Source organism: Camelus ferus, chromosome 3 (assembly GCF_009834535.1).
Source record: "Camelus ferus isolate YT-003-E chromosome 3, BCGSAC_Cfer_1.0, whole genome shotgun sequence".
In the NCBI taxonomy this organism is placed as follows: domain Eukaryota; kingdom Metazoa; phylum Chordata; class Mammalia; order Artiodactyla; family Camelidae; genus Camelus; species Camelus ferus.
The window spans coordinates 28,784,977-28,804,975 of NC_045698.1; the positions used below are offsets into that span (position 1 = coordinate 28,784,977).

The window sequence follows — 19,999 nt, forward strand, 5'->3', positions numbered from 1 at the left end:
TATGTTGTAATAATAAGTAATATTGGCAATTTAGGATAATACTTAAGAGGCCAAGGTTTATTTAAAAACCAAGGTTTATATTGTTATTTTACAGGGAAGCAGAAAAATATCACTGATTATATCCCAAGTTATAAAGTTGTAGCCTTTCCTCAAATGAAATGCTTCCATCTGGTTTCAAGGCTTATCTCCAGTAGGTGCATCTCTGACCCGTATTAACTTGTCCCTTGTCAATCCTTAATTGCTTTATCATCTTATGCCCTTGGCTTTTAGTTAAAATTATGAAAAGAAAAAGACAGCTAGTGGATTTGCTGTAAGTATTTCATAGAATCGCTATCTCCTATAAAAGTGCTATCAGTAAGTTATCTTTTAGAAATTAGTTCCAAGACAAATTTTGTTTCTCTTGAGGCAAATGCATGCATCTCTCTTTAGGTTTCCACTACTATGCAGCTTAGGATATTCCAAAATGTCAGAAAATTCTGAGACAAAGCTGATGCCCAAAGAGGTTAAGCCTATTTATTTTTCCTTCTTTTTTTGGCCTGGGTTTTCTATTTTTATTTTATTTCCTTGAGTATGTACTTTTTGGTTGCTCTGCATATCATTTTGGAAGTAAAGCAGAGTCAAAATAAAATCAGTAAAGCATAAGAACGAAAATGATAAAGAGAAAAATGTGTCACATGCCATCTTATCAGTTAAAAAAAAATGAGAGTTGAAGAAAACGAACCTGAGTTCTTTAGTTCCTCACTGCTGAACTGATAGAGGAGGTCATACACGCCTCCCAGGGAGCCAGAGGTGAAATAGTGAGTCCCGAAGTCGTCAAATATCCGGCTGTACAAAGCGGAGTTGTATTCTAGTGGCAGATGGTTAAGTGCTTTCAAAAAGACATCAGAAAGCTGCAGATCTTTAGTTTTCATTGTGAAGTTTAAGACTTTTATCACTTTATGGATCCTAATAAAATTGGAATCCTAAATGGAAGAGAAGAGTAAAAAAAAAAAATGATGATTAAAGGTAATGAAAGCTTGAAGTATCAAGCATTCAATGTTTATTATGAGTTTCATTCCAGCCATAGCATTACAACAATTTTTAACCCTCCCTTGCATGTTCCCACATACAAAAGGCTAATATTCATTTAATTTTCCAGTATGTTTTCCTAAGATGTTCAAAGTGCTAAAGGTATAAGATGATCTCAGTCATGTAAATTGTGTGGCTGAACCATATACTCTCTACTGAAAAAAGATCAATTATCAAAAAAGTAAAGCTTCCTTTCCTTACTTTTTAGATGGATGTACTGGGAATTGAACCCAGGACCTTCTGTGCGCTAAGCATGAGCTCTACCAGTGAGCTACATCCACCCTCCTCCAATCTTTCTTTTCTTGATTGTCAATCATGGCTGCTTCCTTACTGAGTTTTTATGTACAAAGCCTTGCTATTGCAAATAATTAAAAAAAGATTGTGTAAATTTTCAGTTGGAGGTTACACAACTGATATTCAAGTCATAGCTTTGTCACAAACTAAGCAAAAGTATGTCAATTCTCCGGGCCTCCGTTGTCTCTGAAATGTCACCTGCTGCACAGCCTTCATCTGTGATGTTTCACACCCCTTTCAACTCCAAAATGCTCTGATTCAAAACTACATAGGGGGTAAAGTTAAACAAAATTGTTTGTATTCTCTCTCCTCCATCTGTAAGCAGAACTATTTGTTTGGAGGTTATTTTTTCTTTAATCATTTCTTGTTATATTAAGTTAATTTAGGATTAGGTAGTTGGTATTATGCCTCAAATTTCATTCCATCAAATTGTCCTTCTCCATAGCCACTGAGTTTTATGGGTATATACATCTTTATTGTCCTTTAAAATTTTTAAAATATACTTTAACTGTTAATTTTAGCAATTTGTACTGTTTAAGTTAAAAAAAAGGGAGAGGAATATTTTTTAGTCAAAGATCTTTATTAATCAAATTATTAAAATTTTTTAATTAACTCATTATAGCTGTAAGTTATTAAACAGCTATCTTACTGTGTGCTATAATTATGGCATAGAATGACTGCTCACACAGAAGAAAAAAAATAACCATAAGGATTGAAGAAGAGGCAACATTCGTCCCCCTCCCTCTCTTTCCCTTTCTCTCTCCCTCCCTCCTTCTCTTCCTTTCTCCTACCTACCTTCCTGCCTTCAGTACATTTATGGACACAGATGTGAACAAGGCAGAAAAAACACGCCTTCGTGGAGCTTTCAATTTTAAGTGTCCATTAATTCTGTTTTTAAGTTTAATACTTGAATTTTGTCATGGATGTGTGGCTTTGGAAAGGTAAAGGGACATTGTGATTTGCGGTAGAAGCACGTACACTCCCTGAATATCTGAAATGCCTGCTTGGATCTGGACATTGAAATGGTTGGTTCAAAATTTCCAGGCTGATTTATAAATGAAATTGTGGGAAATTCAAGTGACAGTTTGGTAGCTCAACCTAGCACAAGCACCTCTATGGTGCCTCACTTGTCAGTGCATGATGGCTAGAAGTGGCTACTCTGGATTACAAAGTTATGTGACAGTAGGTTATTAACCATGCATGGTCTATTTCAACATTCTATGAGATGCTTTGTTTTAACCATCTTTTTGTTGGTTCAATTTTGTAAAGTCCCCAAAGCACTGAATCTTGTTGAGATAACTGGTATTTTGACTTTATTTTTACAGATCTATGATTGACAAAATAAATAAATAAAGCATTAAACTCCACTGAAGGTCTTGGATTGATTTTTAAGCTTGTGGTACCTGGTTTTCACTATTTGAATACTAAGAGGGTTGCAGTAGTGCTTTCTATTTAACTTGAGATATCCTTATTCTGTTCAGATCTAACCAAAGATGTGGGGTTGAACCATATGAAATTGACAATCTGGTAAGTCAAAAATGGTTGAATATCAACAGATTCATGTATTTGAACCTAATACCGTGAATAGCTTGAATGTTTCCACTTTGGGGCAGATTATTAGAGGATCAAATAACAGCTGTTTACCTACAGATAAGGGTTTTACAAGTGCTGTCTAGCATGTTTGAAACATTTATAAACCAATTTTGTGAAGCAAATCTTAATGTTGAGACTGGTATATATATATAGCACTGATATATATATATATATATATCACACACACACGATTTATATATATATACACATATATAAATCGTGTGTGTGTGTGTGTATCTATATTTTTCAACACCTCCATTTTCCCCCACCCCCATCTCTGACTATGTTTTTAGGCAGTTATTTCTAACCCTGGATATGATATCAGAGCAAGCTGGGAGACTTAAAAAAGAGCTAGAATTACATGCCCAAACCCAGATTTTCTGAATCAGTAAATTAAAAGTAGGGCCTGGGGAGGTGTATTTTCACTTCCTGGTAATTCTGACACTAACTTGTCTTAAGAATATAATTTGGTAAGTGTGAGGGGCATGGTATGTTCATTCAAAAGTGAACTCAATCTGTGTTATAAAAGGAATCTATTTTACTCTTTTTTTACATGTTCATATTGCCAGAGCTGAACTCTTTCCAGAGTTTGGTGAAATTATGAATAAATGAATGAATGAATGAATAAGGAAGTAGCTTGAAGTATAATGTAATAGATGCAAATAGTGGGCAAAAATTAGACAAACTGACTTCAATTCTCAACTCTGGCATTTACTCATTGTAAGATTATAGAACTGACTTCGTTTCTTGGACTTTAGTGTAGTGTCTGACAGATGGTAGGTATTTGATAAATACTTGTTGAATTAAAAATAAATGTATGTATGGTTACCTGGGGAAGCGGGGTAGGAAGGGATAAATTTGGGAATTTGAGATTTGCAAATGTTAACTGCTATATATAAAAATAGATAAAAAACAAATTTCTTCTATATAGCACAGGAGTCATATTCAATATCTTGTAATAACCTTTAATGAAAAAGACTATGAAAGCAAATATATGTGTATGTATGTATAGTCACATGACTAGGACATTGTACTGTGTACCAGAAATTGACACACTGTAACTGACTATACTTTAAATAAAAAAATGTGGACTTCAATTTACTTATCTGAAAAATGGTGTTAAAAAAAATCTACTCTGATAACCTTCTAGGAACCCTAGAAATAGCTTGGAACACAAAGATTTTGAACTATCTCAATAAAACTGAGGTTTTGGAGGCCTGTGATGATAGTGGAGAAAGAGAAGCAGATATGTAAACATATTTTCAAGGAGATGGCGGGAATGGGATGTAAGTAAATCATCCTTTGAGGGGCGCTGTAGATATTACATCACGTGATAAAAGAAAAACAGGTTTAATTATGCTTGTGAACTAGAGAAAGGTTAACTACCAGCAGGATTGAACAATTTAGTAGAACTTCCAAAATGAGCAAAAGGACAAAAAGGAGTAAACAGAAATGTGACAAAGAACACAAAAGCAAAGAAGCAGGAAACCAGCAACAAAGCTAAATGAGGAAGAAAATTTAAAGACGGAAGAAATATGATCAAGTATTTCAGTGAGGATACTAAAGATAAGTTGGCTGAATTTCTCGAGCAAAGGCCCTGGATGGTCAGACCACGTTAGAAAAGCAATGTTCTGTTACACATGTTTTACAAGAAATTCACTTAAAATAAAGAGAACACAACCATAAGCACAGCCAATGCTTGCAAAAGGGAGATTATTATACATATCACCTCTGTTACTTTTGAAGGGGATATAACAACAACAAAAAAGTAAATCTATTTAAATCTATGTTAGAAATCCTACTCATTTGATATTAAAATCTCTCTCTTTCTCCCAGCATGATTCCTGGCATTGGTGTTAATTTTCAGGAAAGAATAAAAAGATTAGGAACCATTATCACCTTTTTGTGGGAGGCTTGAATGGCTTGTTTGAAGGCAGAATTAGAGGTGTCGCTCTGGCTTCTTTTTGAGGAATAAAAGATCGGTACATGAAAAGAGCCCTGGCTCTGGCCGTTAGCTGAGGTTTGTTGATCTGTATCATCTTTAAGAGAAATTAAATCCTCGTAGAAATCTGTTTCCAAATCATCTTCTTCAGTTTGTACCTGGAGAGAAAAAAATCCACGTGATTTAGGAAATAAGCGAGCTGCTTGTGAAGCTCTAATGCAAGGATCATTTGTTTATACGTTCAATAAATGTTTGTTGAGGGCCCAATTTGCTCGAGAACAAGGAGTCATGTTAGTCCCTGCCTTCAGGGAGTCAGTAGTTTACTGAGGGAGAAAGATAGTCCCAGACACTTAGTTTAATGTTGGAAGTGTTACGCTGCCAATTTGGGATTGCCACAGGTAACTATAAAACTCAGCAAATACCAGGGAAGTCTCCATCAAGGAAATGCCTCTAAACTAAGAATTAATTGGGTTGATAAGAAACAAGGGCTATTTTTAACCTGTCTGTGAATTTGATGCCATTTATAATCTATTTTATTTTTACTGAAGTATAGTTGGTTTACAGTGTTTGTTAATTTCTGGTGTACAGCATAGTTATTCATTTGTACATATATATATACATATTTCATTATAGGCTATTACAAGACATTGTATGTAGTTCCCTGTGCTATGCAGTAGGATGTTGTTGTTTATCTATTATATATATAGTAGTTAGTATCTGCAAATCCTAAAATTCCATTTTTTTCCCTCCCCCCTACTTTACCCTCCTGGTAACCATAACTTTGTTTTCTATGGCTATGATTCTGTTTCTGTTTTGTAAATAAGTTCATTTGTGTCATTTTTAAAGATTCCATATGTAAGTGATAGTCTACAGTATTTTTCATTTTCTTTCTAGCTTACTGAGTTTGATAATCTCTCGAGCCATCCAGGTTGCTGAAAATGGCATTATTTCATTCTTTTTATGGCTGAGTAGTATTCATATATGTATAAATATACACCATAGTCCTCTGTTGATAGACATTTAGGTTGCTTCCATGTCTTGGCTACTGTGAATGGTGTTGCTGTGAATATTGGGGTGCATGTGTCTTTTCATATTAGAGTTTTCTCTGGATATGTGCCCAGAAATAGGATTGCTGGATCATATGGTAAATCCATTTACAATCTAATTGAAGATATCTTTCAGAGAATTAAGGCCTTTCTAGGCCTACCAGATCCTGTCCTCCCCTGCTCTGGTTCCATCTCTGCCCTCTTAGCTTCATTCAGCTGTTCGGCATTAGCAATCCACTGGCCAAGTCTGAGACAGAGGACAAATGATTGGTTCTGCCCAGTAGGTGGTTATCAGTTTTCATCAACTGAGTCTGGGAAGAAGAGAAAAAAACACCCAATGGGATTTGACTTGAATTATGAGTGGAGCAGGTATTTTCCAAGTACAAAGTAAATCCCTGTTATGGTTATGCTGATAAGAAGAGAACAATGGACATATTTTTAAAAATTGCAAAGTAAATTGACTAAAGAGTACTTCTTTATGTTAAAAATGCTTGTCTGGTTTGCAATGGAAAAATCTCGTTTTAAAATATTCAATATTAAAATGCACTGCGAGGCAAACCACACACCACAATTAAGTAGATTACACAATTAGTCAAGGAAAGAAATAATCCAGCTGCAGGAGAGTCTTGCTCAACAGTAAGATACTGTCAAAAGTTCAATGCTCCTTTGAGATTGTGCATGCTAATTAGCATTTAAAGTGTCTGCAAATGAAGCTCCTCTATTAACAGGAAAGCAGTACAATCATATTTTAATGTAGTTTCTGACATATCTTTACCATTTGTCTAAAAAACTCAGACTATAAATATTTTGTTTGGTAAATGAGCTCTCACATAAGATAAGTTAGCTTAAAGAAAAAGATATTTGCATGTAAGGAGCGGGCATTGGGTATCCTGGGCAGAAGCTCAGAGAAAATCTGACCACATATATTAGCTTGGTGGGAGGGCAGGTTTAGAAGTGAGCAGCACTGAAAAGTTAGATTGAGCCGGGAGACTGGGGCCAGGCCTTGTATATCCTGCTAAAGGGTGTGGATGAAATTCTAAAGGCAGGATTTTGCATCTAATAAGTTCCATAAAAATATTAGTTGAATGAAAAATTGGGAATGTAACCATTACATTTGTTTCGCAAAGATCACATTAACTATCGCTAACTAAAGTAGAGGCAAAGAGAGCAGTTAAAAAAAACTGTTGCCAGAAGCCAAGTGAGACAGGAGAATGGCCAGGTCTGGGGGAGTGGTGGCTGAATAGAGAGAAACTGGTGGATTTGAAAGATATTTAGGAGATACATCAACAGCAGTTGTCAACCAAGTAGATGTATATGTGAGAGAGAGAGAGAATGGGAATGCATTTCCATGAACAGTAATATAGAAAGCCAAGTCAACTTTTAAAAGGAGGAAGATGAGTTCTTTTAGTGATGTGTAAGGAAGGCTCTGATAAGTTTCATTTCCCTCAATTTTCCCAGGAAGAGATGTTAAACAAACCCTGGGGGAAAAGGTTTTAATCCCTGATTTACATACTACTAGTGGTAACTACACTCTGCAGTTTGTGGTGACAGCAAATGCTTAGCACACGGCCAAGAGCAAGCAGTGACTTCAAAGAAAAGAGAGAAGGATTCCTGAGTAACTGGTACAACTCAGGGGATTGGTACAGGGATCTTATGGTGATTGAGCTCTGCATTTAGCACTGGGGGAATCCCTAAGGGGCAGAATTCTTCCTAGGGTCTTCCATTCTCACTTCTGTTCAGTTGCCTTCATTTCAGGAGCCCTCTCTAACCTTTGTGTACCACCCACCCCATTATTTCATCTGTCTCAGTATGCTCCTGTGCTGTAGAAGAAAGGAAGTCAGGTGCCTGCTAAATTTCTCCTCCTCTATTGTTTTCCACAAGGAATAGCTTAGATTTGCACAGCTGTCTCTTAATGGCATGAACGAAGCAATACAGAGATCAGTGGAAAGTAAACCAATAGCTTGTGACCTTGGGTCTAGTCATTTCCAAATCTTTGTTTGCAGAAATAGCACCATGACCTTCCTCAGCAGTTGAATATTATCTAAAACTCAATGACATATAGTTAGAGATCAGCTCAGGCAGCTTCTGAAGGTTGGACAAGTTTTAGAACTACCTGGATCATGAAATGAGTCTGCTTTCTTCTGAATGAGGGTTTTCAGGCTGTATTTCCTGGTGTAACTTGCCACGCAGGCTTGGGTTGCCACGCTACGTGAGTGGATTCTGCATTCTGCTGGTAAATGTTTAACAACCAACTCTCTGATAAGGAGGCGAAACCACTGTGATTTACTATAGCACTTGCTTTTTCTCATGGTATATATATTCCTGCCACAGCTGATTTCAAGCTACCTATGCTGATGTCCCTGAATTCAAGCTTGGAAAGAGCTACACAATAGGAAATTACTATACAGTATTTTTATGATACAGACACAATAGATGTTAGTAACCTCAAAAGCATAGAATAATGGTCAAATGCGGCAAAATAATTGAGAAGTGATACATTTTGAGTAATTATCATCCCTTTTTTTCATATCTTTAATTCATCATAAGATTATATACTTAATACTTAATAATGGCTACGTTTAATAATCAGATTGCAAAAATCCTGAAAATTTAACAGTTGACTTTTATAACCTGGAAGAGCTGGCGCTGGCACACCATTGGTGAACCTCACAGGTGATACCTTCTAAATGATACTTTATGAAAGGACTAAGGCCTGGCACAAATTGAACAGTCATCAATATCTTTCTTGATATCACTGTCAAGGTTTCATGTAGCACAGGCCACAGTGGACCAGGAGCCTGGAGCCAGGAGGTCTAATTCTGTGGTGCCATTTACTTGCTGCAGTTACTCTGAGAAAGTTTCTAACTTCAGTGATCCTAAATCTCTTATTTGTAAGATGGACATAAATAATTTTCTCTTTCTGGGGAGGTTGTTATGGGAATTGAGGAAAACACCACATCCCAGTGCTCTGAAAACTCTAAAGCATCACGTAAGTGTGAAGTGTTATCTAAGCATGTGTTTGCTCTCATGCGCTGAGCTTAACATGTGTTACTTGTAAAACTCTATAAAATAGATACTTGCTGAGGACGTAGGCAGTATGTTTTTTGGGGAAATTATTGTATTTTGAAAGTAAGCTTGTGGATTGGTTGTTCAGGAGCTGGAGAGCATCTTCCAACATAACATTATATGCAAACATTTGGGTTTTAGCTCTGTCTGTGAAGTCTATCCAATACAGTACATTTAAGAAGAAAATACATCTTCCATTGTGACAAAATTTTTGATGTTATTGTTTCTTTGGAACAATGTCTCTTCTGAGTTCCTATTTGCATACCAGCAAAGCTTTTTCACCTCCCTTGGTGGTGGAGGGCCTTCTGGGGTTAGCATCTTCTGGGTCTGTGGGGAGATAGTAGGTCGTTTCTTTACCTGGTCAGAGTCACTTGTTCCTCTTGTGACATATACCTCCAGGCAGAGATGGGACTTCTCAGGGTAAACTCCCAAAAGGTGTTTGAATTTGGCAGCTGGACCGCAAGAACATTCCCCACACCCATTAATATATATTAAATGGTTTTGAATTAAGTTTATCAGGTTGGAAAATGCCTGAGTTTATACTGATATAAAAGATTTTTTTTTTTTTAAGAAAGGATTGAATGACTTTTGCTGAACTCATTCTTTCTAAAAAGTGATTTCAGAAACCATTAGGCTTTCTGAAATTCTCTCTAGCGTGCCAAATTTGTATGCATGGATATAACCATCAAAATCATGTCTTTCCTGTTTCTCTTATCATAAATTAAAAGAAATAAATTGTTTACTAATTTAATTGTTGAACTAATTCAACAAGGATGGAGTATTTACCATGTGCAAGGCACTGGGCTAGGTTCACAGCATATGTAGTCCGCTGCTCGATACCACGCGGGAAAGCAAATGGAAAATGAAATCAACTAATAAAATAGGAAGGAAGAACTACCTCCGTTATCCTTTGATTCATGGTGATATGTTTTTAGAAGCCAGGCACTCTTTGATGTCTAAATTTTGTGGTTATCTGAGAGAACTAACTACTGTAGGAGAAAACTCTGAGTAAGCCAAACCATCTATCTGAATGGAGATATGTTGCAGTTGTATGTTCACGGAGAAAGCATGGACTCTGAAATTTGGGAAAGCTGTGCTTAAGTCTCTAATCCACTACTTACTAGCTGTTTAACTTTGGACAAATTAGTTTCCTTCGCTATTTTTAAAAAAATAATTTTATTTTATTTTTAATTTTTTTGAGGGGGGAGGTAATTAGATTTACTTATTTATCATTGGAGATACTAGGGATTGAACCCAGGATCTCATGCATGCTAAACACACACTCTACCACTGAGCTATACCCTCCCCACTAGTTTCCTTATTTTTCATCTGTAAATTGATAATAACACTGACCTCATTGGGTTGTGGGAGGATTAAACACCAACACATAACAGGTGATTAAAAATTTTCATTACCGTTTTATTCTGTCCCTTCCTTCATTACCGTTTTTTCGTTGGAAATTGAGCTTAGTAATCACCACTGGCATTTGGAGCGCTACCATGCATGACAGGTTGTTGTACCTCGAAGTTGACGTTTTCGAGATTGGCCGGAACACGTTGTGGATTACTTGCTCTACTGCTTTTGACAGTTTTACATATTCCTCCAGTGAAAGAATGATCAAGGACTTCTCCTCTGGGCTCTCCTGCCAGAAGATGAAACCTAAGAAACAAAGTAATTTTTAAGAATTCAATAGATGTAGAGCAATCTTTAAAATTTACTGTATTTATATGAGAGAAATTCTTCTCTTAGACATTTTTGACTCATGAAAAATGACTTGAAGGAAAGCCTATTTCTTCTATTTTATGGTGAGGCAGCCAGAAAGGGCTGGTAGGCAAAAGTCAGCCCCTCTGGCTCTTTTAAAATCCCCATATTCCACTTATTAAATTGTTCTGGACTTTCAATAGGAAATAAAATTTGGGTTTATAATTGTTTCATGACTTACAAAACCCACACAAACTTTGGAAGCAGGTTATGAAATAAGTTATTACATAATTAATGCCATTCTAGGTCCACTTTCTTCAATCTAATACAGTAAAGTAATTCTTACAGAGAGCTAATAATGAAATAGCAATAGCAATATTTTAATAGAATTATAATATTATTATTGCTTTTACTAATAATTATAATAATATTGAAAAGTTATTTTAAAAATGTTTACATAATATTTACCATAAGTCTAGCACTTTTTATTTATATTAAATATTATTATATTTATTTAATATTTATGATAACTGTGTGATGTAGATGTAATGATTATACCCATTTTACAAATGAAGAAATTGAAGCACAGAGAGATTAATTAGCTTAAGCACAAATCAAGTGTTCAAGAAATTGTTTTGTGGTAGATTAAAAACAATGCTAATTGTTTTCCAAATTGTCATAGATACTAGTATGTATTCTGTGAAAAAAAAAGTTTTGTGTCAAAAATTTGCTAATGCGGGATTACACATGAAGAGATAATAGAAAGTATATATAATGGTCTCTGTCCCTGTTCTTGGCTCAGAGCTCCCCAAATCCTTGTCATTTCCTAAGTGATAAGAGCACTAAGAGCATCTTTTATTCTAATATATGGTCTTTGACATCAAAGTTTTTGACACAGGGTTCCTAAATCCCTCAGAATTTCTTGGGTGATAGCAGTGTCTTTTGTTCCAGTAAGGAGACTCTTGGTGGGTTCTGGATGGGGGCTGGTCACCAGAAAGATCATGCCATGAATCAAAGCTTGGAATTTTCAGCCCTACCTTCCATTCTACAGAGAGGGGAAAAGGGATGGAAATGGAGATAATGTTTGATCATGTCTATGTAATAAAGTCTTCATAAAAATCCCCTCAGTATGGTGTTCAGAGAGCTTCCCGATTGGTGGGCACATGGAAGTGCAGGGAGAGTGGTGCCCAAAGAAGGTATGGAAGCCCCACACCCCATCCCATTTACCTTGCCCTACACATCTCTCCCAACAGGATGTTTGTCTGTATCCTTTATCATATCCTTTGACAGTAAACTGGTAAATGTAAGTAAATTGTTTTATTGATTTTTGTAAGCAGCTATTAAAAATTAATCAGACCCAAGGAGGGGGTGGTGGGAAACTTTGACGTGTCAGAAGCACAGGTGAAAACCTGAACTTGCAATTGGCATCTGATGTCGGAGGGGTGGGTGCAGTCTTGTGGGACTGAGCCCTTACCCTATGTGATCTGACACCATCTCCAGTTACATTGTGTTGAGATTCAGTTAAATTACAGGACAACCATCTAGTGTCACAGAGACTTGCTTGGGAAGGAAACCCTCCCCGTCACATCTCGTGTAAGAATTGTGAGTGTAGCAGTAGCGTGAGAATAAAAGAGGTACACTGGACGAGAACGCGTGTGTGAATCTTATCTCAATAAAACTGTTAAAAAAAATAGTGGGTTCAGTAAAGTGCATCTCAAAGTCAAATTCTTAACCATATTTGAATTTGAATCAATGAGTATTTGAGGGAGGAGGCAGGAGGAATTGGTTTAGAAAAAACTTCCCAAAGTACTTAAGTTAGTATGGCAAACACAGGTGTGTAAGACTCAGACCTTTTTTGAGCTGGGACATCACTGAGGGAAAAAGAACCGTTGACCTTATACTGCCTTATACAATGTGCTTTTACGTTTGTCACAAAAAAGAAAGGTCTAGGAAAAAATGGCTCCCAGGTCACGAGGAATCTCTGAAGGTAGCAGCTGCTTGCAGCAGAGAACCTGAAGATAGGGTTTTTGTGGAGGTGGCTCTGTGGGGGCACACCTTGAGGAACTTTTTGGAAGTGAAGTCAACTATGCACAATTTTCAGCTCTATTCTTTCTCCTCTTCGGTGTGGCATTTAAGTTGACTTTAAATATTTTCGGGTTTCAAATACATTATGGCTTTTAATATTTTAGATTTCTAAAGTATTTTTATCTAATTTGGCTTTAAGTGTTATATTTTGTAACTTTTTGAATTTAATTAAAAATTTTACATATACACATATAAATCTGCATGCATGTTCATGTATTGATATGTGTATATGTGTGTGTGCACACGTCTATCTGTGTGTGTGTGTGTGTGTGTGTGTGTGTGTGTATGCCTTTGCACCTTGGCTGAGCCTGATTAAAAATAAACAACATGCGATTGTTGCCAGATTCTTGTTTCAGGTTTAAGACCTGGTGACTGATGTTGACAAAGTAGCAATGTTGGTATTTTTTTAAGTTCTTTCTTGGAGAGACAATATTTAAAAAGAGGTACAGTCACCCAGGAAGCTAACATTTTTGGGTAGAAATGTGTCAGATGCAGGCAGAGATTCCAAAGCCAGTGGATTAGAAAGAGATTCCAGTAAGCAGCTTTCAAAACTCTCACTCCCTGGGGAGGCGAGGAGAGGACTGGCTGTCCCTGAGCCAGCAGGTTTTGCTCATTTCTGAGAATCCTTGGGACAAGAGTTCTGGTTGGCAGAGGGCCACACAGCTCTTCTGCCAAAGTACACAGAGCATGTGGTCCTCCCCATCTGTGACTCTAGAGTCTCGACCAACTGAACAAGAGGTGAGTTTGTAATGTCACCCCTAATCAATCAGAACATTAGAAAACTTGATTAACAGTGGGAGTTTTTGGCTGAGTTTTTCTCCCAAAGAAAGGAAAACAGGAAACCACTTCTGTACATTGATAAGAAAATGCTGTTGAAACGTTCTCATTGAAATCAACTCTAAGTAGGAGTTCTTAGGACAGAACCTCAAAGCAGTTTGTAGTCATCCAACACACAGAGATGTTCAATTACTTGGTTACGATGTAGTAAGTTCGGGCAGAAGTAGGTCTAGAATATGGCTCCTCTTACTTTCAGACTGATGATTGTTCCATTTTACTGCTGTCCTTGAATCTGGTCCAACAGCTTCTAGTTTTTGTTCTAATGAAAAGAGGTTGTATTTGCAACTGCTGCTGTTTGTCTTGGGTGCTTCAAGGTTTCATTTTATAAAGGGTTGGCAGTGTAAGTGAAGACTTAAAAACAGAAGTCCAAAACAAACTATTTGCTTTCTGACCAAAAATTGAAGGGAGAATTCTTTACCAGGTATGAGAAGAGGAGAGTTCAAGAGATTACCTTTACTAGTTTCTCTTATGCTTCCAACTAAGGCTTAGCTCTTCTACTTTCATTGACTTATATTTCCTCAAGTTTTCTAAGACATGGCTCAGTCTAATGAATTTAGAATCCCTTGCCAAACCTCCAGTGTCCTCATCATCTAAAACAGGAACACTAGAATTTCTGAGCATTATTCAAAGATTGAGAGGAGGGTTGCATGGTCTACAATTTCTTCTAGTATATTGCCATCTCTAAGGTGGATATTGTTCCAAATCAGAATGAAATGATAGGAATAACCTGGGTTTTGAAGTCTAGATTTGAATCCTGTTCCTCCATTTACTAGATAGACTTGGATAGGTTACTCAACCTTGCTGAGGTCGGTTTCCTGGTTTGTAAGTTGGTCAAGTAGAACAGATGGTAATGCAGGCCTGTCATTCTGCCTTTAAACTGTTCTGATCTAACCATGCATCACAGAGTTCACGTGAGAGTAAGTTTTGGAAGCCCTAGCCGTGTTCACTCCACCTCTTACTCTCCTATTTTTCCCACACTATTATTTTTTTTAATCACCCTCTTTTTTCTGTTTGCCTGACTCCTTTCTTTCTGGCTTTGTCTCCATTATTGGCTCAAGGCTCGCCTCTCACTGATGATTGGTTTTGTTTCTTTAGTGTTTTCACTTTCGGTACACTCACAAGCATCCTTTTCTGATACCCTATTTTTCCATCATCAGCGGGAGTTTTTGTTTGAGGTTTTCTTCCAGGGAAGGGAAAAGGAAACCAATTTGCATATTGAGAAGAAGAAGATGTTGACTCACTCTCATTGAAATCAACTCGAATTTGGAATCTATAGGACAGAACCTCAAATCATAGTCATCCAACATACAGATGAGGAGACTATGCATTTCTGAGTAGGTACACACACTTTCAAGACCTTGCCCCAGGAAACCAAAAGGGGGTGGGTATAGCTCAGTGGTAGAACACATGCTTAGTATGCAATATGGTCCTAGGTTCAATTCCTGGTAACTCCACTAAATATACATATATGTTAAAAATATGAATTCATATTATACTGTACACCAGAAATTAACACAACATTGTAAAATGACTATACTTCAATAAAAAATTAAAAAAAAAAAGAAATGATGGCCAGAAAAAATAAAGACCTAGCCTCAGGAATCCAGGAATACACTCTGGCACATCCCAGCTTGGCTAGCCTCCCACCAGTTTGCCCTGATCCACTCAAGAGCTGTCAGAAGGCTATATGAGAATTAAAACAACTAATGTTTGTGAAGTCTTCATAATATAGCCTGCTATTAACTAAATGTGAATATGCGCTTTTATTCCCTAAGAATGAGAATTATGGTCACATGCTGCGTGAGCATGGGAGTCAGGTGAGACAGGGCTGGTGGGAATAGGAAGAGGTGAGTGAGGAAGGTGGATGATGATGGGTCTCATTGCCTTATGGTTGCTTCCAAGTTATCAGTTCTGAGATGGTTTTACTCCTCAAATGATAAAAAGATGTTACATACCCAGTGCCCATCAACTGTACGCTAGGGATGGGATTATACTTCGATGAGCACACTGCTTTTGTTCTTCCACAATTCCTTTCATCTGAATTGTCTCCACAATCATTTTCTCCATTACATTCCAACTTGCTGGCAATGCAGCGACCTAGTCAGGAAAACAACACTGGCCACATTGAAACATTGACAACAAATGACCATTTAAGAAAGGATTTATTGATTTGAAACACGAGTGCTTTAAATTTCAAGGGAAAGTTGAGGACAAGTTTTCATTATTTTTGATAAAGATGTAGGAAATATGGAAATGGAAGCTGATATTTTGCCCTTATTTTTTTTAGGATGACAAGAGTCACGATAAAATTATTTAGTCACTTTTGGGGCTGATTGTCTCAAAGAAGAGTAGTAATTCTGGAATCCCATTCCCATTAGAGTGAATTTCCTGCAGAAATCATATTCTGTAGGAGTTAGAGATTTGCAGATACTAAGTGATATATATATATATATATATATATATCTAGAGAGAGAGACAGAGAGAGAGAGAGAATAGATAAACAACAAGTTCATGCTGTATAGCGTAGGGAACTATATTCGATATCTTGTAACTTATGGTGAAAAATAATATGAAAACAAATATATGTAAGTTCCTATATGACTGAAGTACTGTGCTATACACCAGAAATTGACACAACAGTGTACACTGACTATACTTGAATAAAAATATACATAAAAATATTCTGTAGGAGAAAACTAACAATAGGTTCAGAATTTTGTTTTTATTCAGGATAACAGACTCAAGGTCACTGCTTTTATTCAAAAAACTATAATTTCACACACATGTTTACTGGTGCACATAACAATGTGAGCGAATCCAAAATTTTATGTTGCATGAAAGAAGTCTGGCACAGAAGAGTCATGCCATGTGATTCTTTTATTTGATGTTCAAGAACAAAGAGAGGGATTAACTGGAATGAGGAAAGAAAGAACTTTTGAGGTTTATGGGGATTTTTTGTTACCTTGGTTGTTTACATGGTGTATACATTTGTCAAAATCAAATTGCACATTTCTTATCTGTGTATTTTACTATACGTAATTATTTTACTATACTAACGACTACATATTTTATTGTAGATATTCACCACATATTACTTTCAATAATTGTTTCACTACATATAATTCACTATATCTAATTATGTTTTGGACAAGTTAAATACTGAGGTACTGTAGTTATTAGGTAGCAGTTTAAGTGAATGAATTTAGATAATAGTACCAACTCCATGTACTCAGATAATTCCCTTCCTTTTTAAACTTGTTGAATTGCATAAAGATCCCAGGAATCAGTGTGTGCCTATGTATTACAGACATTGAAATGCTTTATGTACAGTGACGGACAACTTCTCTCCTCCCATCAGCCTCTTGGCTGTAATCAGGGATGCTGGTGTCTGTACTGTTATGTACAGGCCTTACTGACAATGGTTAAATGTTTGACTCAGGATTATCAGGTTAACTGGTTCAAATTGTGATCAACATCTCACTATAGCTATGCATGACTATTTTGACTAACTGAAATACTTGGGGAAATTGGATGTTCTGTTTTTATTTATTTTTTTTACTAATAGAGAGTTACCCAGAAAGCACTAAGTTTCAACTCTTTTAGTTAATAACCTTCAGTAAGAAGGTAGAATGTAATGAAAGTAATTAAGTCCTCTTTGATTATTCAAAATTCTGCATTGTATTGAGACTATTATTATAAAGAATTATAGTAATGAACATCATAATCATACAAGACTGAAAATAAAGAAGAAATTGAATTTCTGTCAATTCCAAGTTATGGTTTGAAAGATGCTCTGCTTATAAAACAGCACATATCTAGTTTTTCTGTTTGCTTTTCTTAGGGCAGAGCAGAATGGTTAATTTAGTTTGAAATAGAGCTACTTTTCCTAAAGAAAAAAAAGAACAAATATTATATATTTTTAAAGTTTTGAACCTGGCATTCACAAACTTAAGCAAAAACTAATTTTTGTTGTGGTTACACTAAAAAAATCCTGTTTTATCAGGTAGAGGTAGAGATACACCTAGTTCTCAGTAACTTAGGTTTTTGAGCAGGGTACCAGATATGTCTGATATGTCTGATGGGACACAGTTGAGAATGGTTGCAGGCCATTGAAATGCAATGGACTAGGAAGCACAAGGGGAGAGATATTGTAAGCCATAAATAGATCCTATACCACAGAAGGAATGGGAAAGGTGAAAGGAAATTTGGATAGTACAAGAGTGTAGAGGTCAGCATGCTGTAGCCAGCACATGCATATAGGTACTTATTCCTGGAACTATTTAATCATTTAGAAATTATACATGCTTTTCCTATTTACTTGAACTGATTTGTGTCAGTACAATGGTATATTATTTTTATAACCAGTTGCAAATTCTTGTCTTTACGCTTAACATTAGGACTTTAAGAGAGGAGTTGGCATGGTGCATGGGGCTTAGCCTCATGGGTAATTCTCAGAGATCCATGTACATTGTATACATTAAAGTAATATATTTAGTCTTGGGGGTCCGAACAACAATCATGAGAGAGAAAAGGAAAGACAGTTTTTTGTTCACGGAGCCAAACATCATCCTGAATCAGACAGATAATGGTCCATCCAACCTTGTATTCCCTCTGAGAGTAGCATCAGTGGATGTTTTTAGGAGAGCACAGCAGTGTATCATCTTCAGTGGAATATTTAACAACCAATAGGCTGTGGCACCAACAAATCAGAATGGATGCCAACCACCTTTGTGCCAGGGATTAGCAAGTTAGTGGCTGGATCCTAGGAAGACCTAGGAACTCCTGGTGAAGGAATCTGGACAGTAGGGCAGAAGTCACTAAGAGAGCTCAGGGTAGCAGCTGCTTACCAGCCTTTACAGATGCATTTCAATAGTTCAGTATCTATAAGTAGCTAAGCACGTATTGCTGATGAACTAGAGGTCAGCTGTGCCTACACCACTCATGTTCGTGAAATTGCTCATTGTTACAAATTGGCAGCCCATGGATGTATCTAAACCCTTCTCAAACTTGCAGATATTTTTGGCCTAAATAAGACTCTTTTTGTAATATGTTTCATAGATTTATCTTTTGAATAAAAGAGTTCTTCCTGGTAATCTGTTCTAAAAACTACCCTTCAAGGTTCAAATTGTTGTGCTTCAGTTCTAGATCTTTATCTTAATATTCTGGATATAATGCTTAAGTCTGTATTCTCCTCAGCCATTGCCATTAGATTTTTCTCATATTCCCTCTTTTGTCAATATGTGACATGACCTTATTCATGTAGGCATAAAGGATATCTCTCAACTCATATTTAGGGGGTGGGGCACATTAGGAAAACCCTGACACCAGCATTCCTGTCTGACATTCAGAAAAAGACTGGCAAAGCCAAAGGCAGGAGTAAGAGGAGAAAAACAGATCCAAGTCTGGGATCAATTCTCTATAGGAATTTGAAATCTGCTGTCAAGTTTTAAATGCTTTACTTTTCAGTGTATTCCAGAGTACACAGAAATGATGTGGATTTTATTCATCTGAACTCTATTTCACTTTAACTTTAAACTGACTATTTATATAAGAAATCAATGAACTCTGGCCCATGGACTAAATGCTTTTGTAAATAAAATTCTATTGGAACACAGCCGTGCTCATCTGTTTATATACTTGTCCATGGCAGCTTGGATGCTACGACGCCAGACTTGAGTGGTTGCAATGTAGACGGTATGGCCTGCAAAGCCTGAAATATTTACCGTCTGGACCTTTACTGAAAAAGTTGGCAGACATCTGATCTAGACTGCTCAAAGTGCTGAGCCTTGGAGAGCTATCAATAAGCAAAAGAACATATAGATTAAGTAGTATATTCAAGATGTGCTTATAATTCAGTGATATTTAAATATCAGAATTTACAAACCTGAATTAGAATTGGACTCGAAGGGATTGATGCTATCATCTGAATCATTTTCAGTCTTCTCTTTTGGAATTATCTTGGAGTCATTCAATGGACCATGCCAGAAAATTTTTCACATCATCTCTAGTCATCCCCTTGACATAGTCTCTTAATATGAATATTCTTATCTTAATAAATGATATTAAAATCTTATAAATCTGTCACTCCTTTTCAACTGCTCATTCTGATTCTAGACTTGTGCTTATTAATAGCCAATTGTTAAAAGTATTTGCCTCCTCCACCTCTCCCTCCTCCTCCTACTGTTTTATGACGGAGTAGGAACCTGGGCACCAGTACTTGATAAGCAAATGAATCAGGCAAGTGGCCAAGATGATTATAGCTTGAAAGCTGTAATTTCACACATGAATAACGTGTAATTGGTACCATAACACCCCTGTCTCCCCATGCTGAAAATGTGGTGGGACTTCTCGATCATGGCTTTCACTG

General features: G+C 36.6%; 1 protein-coding gene across 1 annotated transcript in view; it reads right to left on the bottom strand.

Moving 5' to 3' along the window:
• Positions 1-19,999, bottom strand: part of C6 (complement C6) — a 57,992-nt gene that overhangs the window by 29,914 nt on the left and 8,079 nt on the right. Inside the window, exons 5-8 of the mRNA XM_006193053.3 lie at positions 15,588-15,729; positions 10,530-10,668; positions 4,855-5,055; positions 722-962 (exon numbers count right to left, since the gene is read on the bottom strand). Coding sequence (XP_006193115.2) covers positions 722-962; positions 4,855-5,055; positions 10,530-10,668; positions 15,588-15,729 — 723 coding nt within the window. The remainder of the gene's footprint in view (positions 1-721; positions 963-4,854; positions 5,056-10,529; positions 10,669-15,587; positions 15,730-19,999) is intronic.